Source organism: Oncorhynchus masou, unplaced genomic scaffold, assembly GCF_036934945.1.
Source record: "Oncorhynchus masou masou isolate Uvic2021 unplaced genomic scaffold, UVic_Omas_1.1 unplaced_scaffold_8829, whole genome shotgun sequence".
Classification (NCBI taxonomy): Eukaryota; Metazoa; Chordata; class Actinopteri; order Salmoniformes; family Salmonidae; genus Oncorhynchus; species Oncorhynchus masou.
Window position 1 is genome coordinate 541 of NW_027015295.1, and position 11267 is coordinate 11807.

Sequence of the window (11267 nt, forward strand, 5' to 3'; positions counted from 1 at the left end):
AACGTAAAAGTGGTGCATTCATATGTATTCACCCCCTTCGCTATAAAGCCCCTAAATACGATCTGGTTACCAATTACCTTCAGAAGTAACATAATTAGTTAAATAAAGTCTACCTGTGTGCAATCTATGTGTCCCATGTGTCACATGATTTCAGGATATATACACCTGTTCTGAAAGGCTCCAGAGTCTCAAACAACACTTAGCAAGCGGCACCATGAAGACCAAGGAGCACCATGAAGACCAAGGAGCACCATGAAGACCAAGGGGCTCCACCAACCAAGGGGCACCATGAAGACCAAGGAGCTCTCCAAACAGGTCAGGGACAAAGTTGTGGAGAAGTACAGATCATGGACTGAAACTTTGAACATCCCACGGAGCACCATTAAATCCATTGTTAAAAAAATGGAAAGAATATGGCACATCAACAAATGTGCCAAGAGAAGGCAGCCCACCAAAACTCCCGGACCAGGCAAGGAGGGGTATTAATCAGAGAGGCAACAAAGAGACCAAAGATAACCCTAAAGGAGCTGCAAAGCTCCACAGAGGAGATTGGAGTATCTGTCCATAGGACCACTTTAAACCGTACTTTCTTTGCTTAAAGAAAAAAATAAGCTAAGTTTTGGTGTTTGCCAAAAGGCATGTGGGAGACTCCCCAAACATATGAAAGAAGGTACTCTGGTCAGATGAGACTAAAATTGAGGTTTTTGGCCATCAAGCAAAACGCTATGTCTGGCGCAAACCCAACACTTCGCATCACCCCGAGAACACCATACCCACAGTGAAGCCCGTGGCATCATCATGCTGTGGGTATGTTTTCCATCGACAGGGACTGAGAAACTGGTCAGAATTGAAGGAATGATGGATGGCGCTAAATACAGGGAAATTCTTGAGGAAACCTGTTTCTATCTTCCAAAGATTTGAGACTGTGATGGAGGTTCACCTTCAGCAGACAATGACCCTAAGCATACTGCTAAAGCAGCACTTGAGTGGTTTTGGGAAACATTTAAATGTCTTGGAATGGCCTAGTCAAAGCCCAGACCCTAAATCCAAATGAGAATCTGTGGTATGACTTTTTTTTTTTGCTGTACACCAGCGGAACCCATCCAACTTGAAGGAGCTGGAGCGGTTTTGCTTTGAAAAATGGGCAAACATCCCAGTGGCTAGATGTGCCAAGCTTATAGAGACATACCCCAAGGGACTTGCAGCTGTAATTGCTGCAAAAGATGACTCTATAAAGTAATGACTTTGAGGGGGGTGAATAGTTATGCATGCTCATGTTCTGTTTTTTTGTCTTATTTCTTGTTTGTTCCACAATAAAAAATATTTAGCATCTTCAAAGTGGTAGGTATGTTGTTGACTTTCTTCTGAAACTCATCAGTCTATTCTTGTTCTGAGAAATTAAGGCTATTCCACGCTGTGTACTACTCCCTTTACAGAACAGCGCAAACTGTCCTAACCAGACTAGAAAGATGAGTGGGAGGCCCCGGTGCACAACTGAGCAAGAGGGACATGTACTTTAGTGTCTTGTCTTGTTTGAAAGCGGACGCCTCACAAGTCCTCAACTGGCAGCTTCATTAAATAGTACCCGCAAAACACCAGTCTCAATGTCAACAGTGAAGGCGACTCCGGGATGCTAGCCTTCTAGGCAGTTCCTCTGTCCAGTCTCAACGTCAACAATTGAAGAGGCGACTCCGGGATGCTGGCTTTCTAGGCAGGTTCCTCTGTCCAGTCTCACGTCAACAGTGGCGACTCCGGGATGCTGGCCTTCTAGGCAGAGTTCCTCTGTCAGTCTCAACGTCAACATTGAAGAGGCGACTCCGGGATGCTGGCCTTCTAGGCAGAGTTCCTCTGTCCAGTCTCAACGTCAACAGTGAAGAGGCGACTCCGGGATGCTGGCCTTCTAGGCAGAGTTCCTCTGTCCAGTCTCAACGTCAACATTGAAGAGGCGACTCCGGGATGCTGGCCTTCTAGGCAGAGTTCCTCTGTCCAGTCTCAACGTCAACATTGAAGAGGCGACTCCGGGATGCTGGCCTTCTAGGCAGAGTTCCTCTGTCCAGTGTCTGTGTTCTTTTGCCCATCTTAATCTTATCTTTTTAATTAGCCAGTCCAGAGTATTTTCAGATTTGATCAACAAATGGAGTGAAAAGTACAGTGAATGTGAAATGCACATAAAATCAACAGTGTAAAGTTTGGATTCAGTCTTGTCAGGTGAACTGTGTCCTCACCTTTGGTCTAATCATTTTCCCGTGATCTCCAAACGGTTCCCATTTCAACCATGGTTATGCGTTTCATATCACTCCTGTAAGATGCATTTCAATATGTCCCTATCCATGTAGAGTGTAAAGGGTTCATTCTTAACCTAGTCAGAATTAATGCCTTAACTTAACCGTAGAGTTGTTTCCTAATAAAACGTTTATGTGGACCGAAATACAGGATGTCGCCACTAGGCGGCAACAGGGAGCACATTAATCTGCTCGTTCCGGCACTGAGGGTCTTGTCTTCAATTCCAGTGATCAGGCATTCATTTTTTTGCAACTTTGAAATTGGACGTTTAGAGCAACTTCAAATGTGATGTTTGGTGAAACGTGGAAAAACATCTAATTCTGCAGTGAGAGCTTGTTGCCTGCTATGGAGATAAAGTGGGGGAGAGAGAGAGGGGGGATAGAGGGGTAGAGAGATATAGAGGGGAGAGAGAGAGAGATAGAGGGGGAGAGAGATAGAGCAGGAGAGAGAGATAGAGGGGTAGAGAGAGATAAAGAGGGGGAGAGAGAGGGGGAGATAGATAGAGGAGTAGAGAGATCTAGAGGGGGAGGGAGAGAGATAGAGGGGGAGAGAGAGATAGAGGGGGAGAGAGAGAGATAGAGGGGTAGAGAGAGATATGAGAGGGGAGAGAGAGATATAGAGGGGAGAGAGAGATAGAGAGGGTAGAGAGAGATAGAGGGGTAGAGAGATATAGAGGGGGGAGAGAGAGAGATAGAGGGGTAGAGAGAGAGATAGAGGGGTAGAGAGATATAGAGGGGTAGGAGAGATATAGAGGGGAGAGAGAGATAGAGGGGTAGAGAGTATAGAGGGGAGAGAGAGAGAGAAAGGGGGTAGAGAGATATAGAGGGAGAGAGAGAGAGAGGGGTAGAGAGAGGGATATAGAGGGAGAGAGATTAGAGGGGTAGAGAGAGGAGAGCAGGGAGAGAGAGATAGAGGGGTAGAGAGATATAGAGGGGAGAGAGAGAGAGATAGAGGGAGTGGAGAGATATAGAGGGGAGAGAGATAGAGGGGTAGAGAGATATAGAGGGGGAGAGAGAGAGATAGAGGGGTAGAGAGATATAGAGGGGGAGAGAGAGATATAGAGGCAGAGAGAGAGGGGGAGAGAGAGAGAGGGGGAGAGAGAGAGAGAGATAGAGGGGTAGAGAGAGAGAGAGAGAGAGAGAGAGAGAGAGAGAGAGAGAGAGAGAGATAGGGGGAGAGAGAGATAGAGGGGGAGAGAGAGAGATAGAGGGGGAGAGAGAGGGGGGAGAGAGAGAGACAGAGGGGGTAGAGAGAGATAGAGGGGTAGAGAGATATAGGGGGGAGAGAGAGAGATAGAGGGGTAGAGAGAGATATAGAGGGGGAGAGAGAGATATAGAGGCAGAGAGAGAGGGGGAGAGATAGAGAGAGATAGAGGGGTAGAGAGAGAGAGAGAGGGGGAGAGAGAGAGATGGATAGAGGGAGAGAACGAGCACTGGCAATCACACACATGTTATACACACACACATGCACTCAGAAGAGGCAAGGACATCCACACACACACACACACACACACACACACACACACACACACACACACACACACACACACACACACACACACACACACACACACACACACACACACACACACACACACACACACACACACACTATAGTGGTATTTAATTAAAGAGCCGTGTTGCCGACCCTTTCGTCCCCTTTCTTATCTCTGTGTGGAGGTCAGATAGAACATCACTTGGTTTGTTTCATTTCTTTGTTTGTTTTAATTATATGTCAGATAAAAGATTTATTAGAGATTTACCATTCAGATGTACCCTACTGTCATGCTTCAGAGGGGGGACTGTTTCCAGTGTCTCGTTTTATCAATAGGTTTGTATTAGGTTTACATTAGTGGGTGTGTGTGTGTGTGTGTGTGTGTGTGTGTGTGTGTTGCTTTATGTTTTTTGCATCTCTGCATCTCTGTCGTCCGTTGTCCTACCTGAGTTGGAGAGGGCGTTGTCCTACCTGAGTTGGAGAGGGCGTTGTCCTACCTGAGTTGGAGAGGGCAATGTCCTACCTGAGTTGGAGAGGGCGTTGTCCTACCTGAGTTGGAGAGGGCGATGTCCTACCTGAGTTGGAGAGGGCGATGTCCTACCTGAGTTGGAGAGGGCGATGTCCTACCTGAGTTGGAGAGGGCGATGTCCTACCTGAGTTGGAGAGGGCGATGTCCTACCTGAGTTGGAGAGGGCGTTGTCCCACCTGGAGTTGGAGAGGGCGATGTCCTACCTGAGTTGGAGAGGGCGATGTCCTACCTGAGTTGGAGAGGGCGATGGCCTTGAGCGTGACAAACTCCTCCTTCTCCATGCTCAGCTTCTTATAGCGTCGGACCAGAGGCAGAATGGCAACGTGCAGGTCCAGCAGGCCAGATAGACGAGCGTGCTCCTCATCCACCACATAGTCCTCAGCATACACCAGCTCCTCCTCACAGGCCAACGAGCGGAACACAATGTTCAGGACCAGGATCTCCATCCAGGCGCTCTGCAGTAGACTCATCTGGTCTGCCAGAGACAGGCTGGAGAATCCTGGGAGGGGAAGGAGACATAGATATTTCAAGATGTAGGTTCATCAGGAATAGGATAATTGGATCGACTAACCTGTGCCCCCGCACATTGGCTCTGTACCCTGTATACTCCATTTGATTGCGGCTCTTAACTAGCTTAGCTATTTTGTTTGTTTTTTTCGCGTTGTTCGTAACTTGTTTTGTACATAATGTTGCTCCTACTGTCTCTTATGACCCGAAAAGAGCTTCTGGACATCAGAACTGCGATTGCTCACATCAAACCGGACGAAGAGTTATATTTCAATGAGTTGGAAGGGAGGGATATAATACAGACCCTCGACCAGGCCCAGATCCCTGTTATTCGCTGGAGAAGGAAATGGAAATTTGCAGATTCGCGGAAAGAGATCATGGTGCCTTGTGAGGACCAGGCGACGGGCTAAACTACCCTCGCCTTCCATCCTGTTAGCTAAAGTTCAATTGCTGGAAAATAAATGGGACGAGCTGAAAGCACGTATATCTTACCAACTAAAAACTGTAATATCTTATGTTTCACCGAGTCGTGGCTGAATGATGACATTAAGAACATACAGCTGGTGGGTTATACACTCTATTGGCAGGACAGAGAAGCAGCCTCTGGTAAGACATGGGGAGAGAGAGAGAGAGAGAGAGAGAGAGAGACAGAGAGAGAGGGAGAGAGAGAGAGAGACAGAGAGAGGGAGAGACAGAGAGGGAGAGACAGAGAGAGAGGAGAGAGAGAAAGAGGAGATGAGACAGAGAGAGAAGAAGAGTGGTTGGGTCTCATTGATTAGCAGATAGTCATCAGCTCTCTGAATGCTTGGGGTATTGATTCAGGCTTCTAATCTGCCACACTACACTGATAGAAGACATCCGACACACACACACACACACACACACACACACACACACACACACACACACACACACACACACACACACACACACACACACACACACACACACACACACACACACACACACTGCTGATGGAGGACATCTGCTACACATTGGGAGATTTACGGGTTGGGGTGTTATAGTGGGGACCAGCGGATCAACAAATGGCGCTGTGTTGTTTTATCAATATATATATATCTATATATTCTCTCCCTCTCTCTCACTCTCTCTCTCTCCCTCTCTCTCTCTCTCTCTCTCTCTCTCTGTCTCTGTCTCTCTCTCTCTCTCTCTCTCTCTCTCTCATTTCAATTCAATTCAAGGGGCTTTATTGGCATGGGAAACATGTGTTAACATTGCCAAAGCAAGTAAGGTAGATAATATACACAAATGAAATAAACAATAAAAACTAACAGTAAACATTTCACAAATGGTTAAAGTACACAAGGGAAAATAAATAAGCATAAATATGGGTTGTATTTACAATGGTGTTTGTTCTGCACTGGTTGCCCTTTTCTCGTGGCAACAGGACACAAATCTTGCTGCTGTGATGGCACATTGTGGAATTTCACCCAGTAGATATGGGAGTTTTTCAAAATTGGATTTGTTTTCTAATTCTTTGTGGATCTGTGTAATCTGAGGGAAATATGTCTCTCTAATATGGTCATACATTTGACAGGAGGTTAGGAAGTGCAGCTCAGTTTCCACCTCATTTTGTGGGCAGTGAGCACATGGCCTGTCTTCTCTTGAGAGCCATGTCTGCCTACGGCGGCCTTTCTCAATAGCAAGGCTATGCTCGCTGAGTCTGTACATAGTCAAAGCTTTACTTAATTTTGGGTCAGTCACAGTGGTCAGGTATTCTGCCGCTGTGTACTCTCTGTGTAGGGCCAAATAGCATTCTAGTTTGCTCTGTTTTTTGTTAATTCTTTCCAATGTGTCAAGTAATTATCTTTTTGTTTTCTCATGATTTGGTTGGGTCTAATTGTGCTGCTGTCCTGGGGGGGTGTGTTTGTGTTTGTGAACAGAGCCCCAGGACCAGCTTGCTTAGGGAACTCTTCTCCAGGTTCATCTCTCTGTAGGTGATGGCTTTGTTATGGAAGGTTTGGGAATCGCTTCCTTTTAGGTGGTTGTAGAATTTAACGATAGTGGGTATCGGCCTAATTCTGCTCTGCATGCATTATTTGGTGTTCTACGTTGTACACTGAGAATATTTTTGCAGAATTCTGCATGCAGAGTCTCAATTTGGTGTTTGTCCCATTTTGTGAAGTCTTGGTTGGTGAGCGGACCCCAGACCTCACAACCATAAAGGGCAATGGGCTCCATGACTGATTCAAATAGTATTCTAGTTTGCTCTGTTTTTTTGTTAATTCTTTCCAATGTGTCAAGTAATTATCTTTTTGTTTTCTCGTGATTTGGTTGGGTCTAATTGTGCTGCTGTCCTGGGGGGTGTGTTTGTGTTTGTGAACAGAGCCCCAGGACCAGCTTGCTTAGGGACTCTTCTCCAGGTTCATCTCTCTGTAGGTGATGGCTTTGTTATGGAAGGTTTGGGAATCGCTTCCTTTTAGGTGGTTATAGAATTTAACGTCTCTTTTCTGGATTTTGATAATTAGTGGGTATCGGCCTAATTCTGCACTCTCTCTCTCTCTGCAGACCCTATTACTCTGCCCTCGCCCCTCTCTCTCTCTCTCTCTCTCTCTCTCTCTCTCTTTCCCTCTCTCTCTCTCTTTCCCTCTCTCTCTCTCTCTCTTTCCCTCTCTCTGTCTCTCTCTCTCTCTCTCTCTCTCTCTCTCTCTCTCTCTGTCTCTCTCTCTGTCTCTCTCTGTCTCTCTCTGTCTCTCTCTGTCTCTCTCTCTGTCTCTCTCTGTCTCTGTCTCTGTCTCTCTCTTCTCTCTCTCTGTCTCTCTCTCTCTCTCCCTCTCTCGCTCTCTCTCTCTCTCTCTCTCTCTCTCTCTCTCTCTTTCCCTCTCTCTCTCTCTCTCTTTCCCTCTCTCTCTCTCTCTCTTTCCCTCTCTCTTTCTCTCTCTCTCTCTCTCTCTCTCTCTCTCTCTCTCTCTCTCTCTCTCTCTGTCTCTCTCTCTGTCTCTCTCTGTCTCCCTGTCTCTGTCTCTCTCTCTGTCTTCCTCTCTCTCCCTCTCTCTTCCTCTGCCCTCTTCCCCTTTTTCCTCTCCCATTTCCTGTTGCGATGGAGTGACTTCCTGACTCCCTTAGCCCGACAGAGCTTCAGGTACATTTCTGAGAGGTGAATGAGTTTTGTGGCTCTCTGCAGGGTGATCCTCTCTGATCAAATATCAATATCTCACAAATGACTTACTGCCCTTTCAACAAACACCATAACGAGCAACCGAAAAGGAATATTTAATTGATGATTTCACTTTTTTCCATGACAGATATCTTTGTTATTAAGACTGTTACTATATGCAGTTTCTTTACTTCTAAAGTTAGCAAAAAAAAAAAAAAATCCCTACAGCTCTGAAGCATAGTTGTTGTAGCATCATCTGCTGTGGGAATCATGCAGCAGCAGGAACTAGGGAGACTAGTCAGGATCGAGGAGAGAGGTGAGACGGAGCAAAGTTCAAAAATATCCTTGATGAAAACCTGCTCCAGAGGGCTCAGGTCCTCAGACCGGGGTGATCAAACAGGACGACCCTAAGCACACAGCACACAGCACACAGCACACAGCCAATACAAGCACACAGCCAATACAACACAGGAGTCTCACAATTTTCTGAATGTCCTTGAGTGGCCCAGCCAAAGCCCAGACTTGAACCTGATCGAACATCTCTGGAGAGACCTGAAAATAGCTGTGCAGCGACAATCTCTTTCCAAACTGACAGAGCTTGAGAGGATCTGCAGAGAAGAATGGGAGAAACTCCCCAAATACAGGCGTGACAAGCTTGTAGCCTCATACCCAAGAAGACTCGAGGCTGTAATCGCTGCCCAAGGTGCTTCAGCAAAGTACTGAGTAACAGCTCTGAATACTTATGTAAAATGATATATTTCAGTATTTTTTATAAATCTGTAAAGATCTATAAGAACAATTTTTGCTTTATCATTATGGGGTATTGTGATGTCATTATGGGGTATTGTGATGTCATTATGGATAAGTAATCCTTCTCACCCCCCTTAAATGATTTAGATGCACTATTGTAAAGTGGCTGTTCCACTGGATGTCATAAGGTGAATTCACCAATTTGTAAGTCGCTCTGGATAAGAGCGTCTGCTAAATGACTTAAATGTAAATGTAAATTATGGGGTATTGTGATGTCATTATGGGGTATTGTGTGTAGATTGGTGGGGGGAAAAAACAAATTAATCAATTTTAGAAGTAAGGCTGTAACATAACAAAATGTGGAAAAAGTGAAGGGGTCGGGATACTTCCCAAATGCTCTGTAAGTACACCCAGAAAAAGAGGTGCTATCTAAAACCCCATAGGAGAACCCTTTGAAGAACCATTTTTGGTTCTAGGTAAAATCACCAAAAATAGTTTTCCTATGGGGACAGCTGAAGAACAATTTTGGCACCATTTATTGTAAGAGTATAATTAAGGAGAGAGAGAGAGTTAAAAAAACATATATACTTGCTAAAAAGGAGCCACAGAATTTAAAGTGGAGAGAGAGAGAGAGAGAGAGAGAGAGAGAGAGAGAGAGAGAGATACTGTAATGTGTAGGGATCATCATGCCGATATCTTCTTGAGAAGACGGTCAGGGGTATGGAAAATAATGACAAATAATTAGTAGGCTGCAAATTGATCTCAAGAAGCCCAAAACAGATATAACATTTGACTAAAATGTAATAATTTCAAACCTTGCTGACATTTGCATACAATCACATACAGGATCTTTCTGTTATGGGAGTGCTTTGCAGCAGATTTCCAAAATTAAAATAGCTTGGATTTGATATGTTTTTAGTCTTTTATGTCCAACAATAAAAAAAAATTGGCTCAGAAAACTGCTGTAATGTGTGAGTGTCACGCCGTGACCATAGAGAGCCAACCGTGACAGAGAGCGAATGAGAGCACTACAGTTTTGGTTAATGTTCATTTTCTCCCGTCCTACCTGGGATGTGTTTGGAATGGTTTGGTTTGGTAATATAGTCCCCTACCTGGGATGTGTTTAGAGTGGTTTGGTTTGGTAATATAGTCCCCTACCTGGGATGTGTTTAGAGTGGTTTGGTTTGGTAATATAGTCCCCTGCCTGGGATGTGTTTAGAGTGGTTTGGTTTGGTAATATAGTCCCCTACCTGGGATGTGTTTGGAGTGGTTTGGTTTGGTAATATAGTCGACCTACCTGGGATGTGTTTGGAGTGGTTTGGTTTGGTAATATAGTTCCCTACCTGGGATGTGTTTGGAGTGGTTTGGTTTGGTAATATAGTCCCCTACCTGGGATGTGTTTAGAGTGGTTTGGTTTGGTAATATAGTCCCCTACCTGGGATGTGTTTGGAGTGGTTTGATTTGGTAATATAGTCCCCTACCTGGGATGTGTTTGGAGTGGTTTGGTTTGGTAATATAGTCCCCTACCTGGGATGTGTTTAGAGTGGTTTGGTTTGGTAATATAGTCCCCTACCTGGGATGTGTTTAGAGTGGTTTGGTTTGGTAATATAGTCCCCTACCTGGGATGTGTTTAGAGTGGTTTGGTTTGGTAATATAGTCCCCTACCTGGGATGTGTTTAGAGTGGTTTGGTTTGGTAATATAGTCCCCTACCTGGGATGTGTTTAGAGTGGTTTGGTTTGGTAATGTAGTCCCCTACCTGGGATGTGTTTAGAGTGGTTTGGTTTGGTAATATAGTACCTGGGATGTGTTTAGAGTGGTTTGGTTTGGAATTAGTCCTACCTGGGATGTGTTTAGAGTGGTTTGGCTTGGTAATATAGTCCTCTACCTGGGATGTGTTTGAAGTGGTTTGGTTTGGTAATATAGTCCCCTACCTGGGATGTGTTTAGAGTGGTTTGGTTTGGTAATATAGTCCCCTACCTGGGATGTGTTTGGAGTGGTTTGGTTTGGTAATATAGTCCCCTACCTGGGATGTGTTTGGAGTGGTTTGGTTTGGTAATATAGTCCCTACCTGGGATGTGTTTGGAGTGGTTTGGTTTGGTAATATAGTCCCCTACCTGGGATGTGTTTGGAGTGGTTTGGTTTGGTAATATAGCCTAACTGGATGTGTTTGGAGTGGTTTGGTTTGGTAATATAGTCCCCTACCTGGGATGTGTTTGGAGTGGTTTGGTTTGGTAATATAGTCGACCTACCTGGGATGTGTTTGGCCCAGCCGATGATGACCACCAGTTCTCTGTCAGCCAGGTCACACAGAGTGGTCAGGGCCTTGATGTATCCATCTGGCATGGTCGGGTCTGGCATGGCATAGATCTTCTCTGGTTCAACCACCAGCAGGTGAGACACGATCTTTGTCACTGAGGAAGGGTAACAAGGAAGGAAGAATGGGAGAGAGAGAGGCAGGCAGGCAGGCAGACAGACAGACAGACAGACAGACGTTAACATATGTTTCCCGCACTCAATAAAAGCCCATTGAATTGAATTGAGAGAGAGAGACAGAGAGAGAGACACAGAGAGGTCACGATCAGATG

At 45.3% G+C, this 11267-nt stretch overlaps 1 protein-coding gene across 1 annotated transcript; it reads right to left on the reverse strand.

Moving 5' to 3' along the window:
- Positions 1 to 2597: 2597 nt before the first annotated feature.
- LOC135537997 (steroid hormone receptor ERR2-like) lies at positions 2598 to 11055 on the reverse strand. Its single transcript, XM_064963997.1, has 3 exons — positions 10932 to 11055; positions 4536 to 4805; positions 2598 to 2626 (listed from the first exon to the last, which is right to left on the reverse strand). Exons 1-3 carry the CDS (start codon positions 11038 to 11040, stop codon positions 2598 to 2600), a joined length of 408 nt encoding a protein of 135 aa, XP_064820069.1. The 5' UTR covers positions 11041 to 11055.
- Between the last annotated feature and the right edge of the window lie 212 nt (positions 11056 to 11267).

What these genes read in the sequence shown, in the direction of transcription:
- LOC135537997 (XM_064963997.1), bottom strand. Translation starts at nt 11,040, where the DNA reads ATGCCAGACCCGACCATGCCAGATGGATACATCAAGGCCCTGACCACT. An exon ending in CTGGGCCAAACACATCCCAG is followed by an intron (nt 4,806 to 10,931) that starts GTAGGTCGACTA and finishes TTCCCCTCCCAG; the next exon opens with GATTCTCCAGCCTGTCTCTG. An exon ending in CATCGCCCTCTCCAACTCAG is followed by an intron (nt 2,627 to 4,535) that starts GTAGGACATCGC and finishes TTATCTCCATAG; the next exon opens with CAGGCAACAAGCTCTCACTG.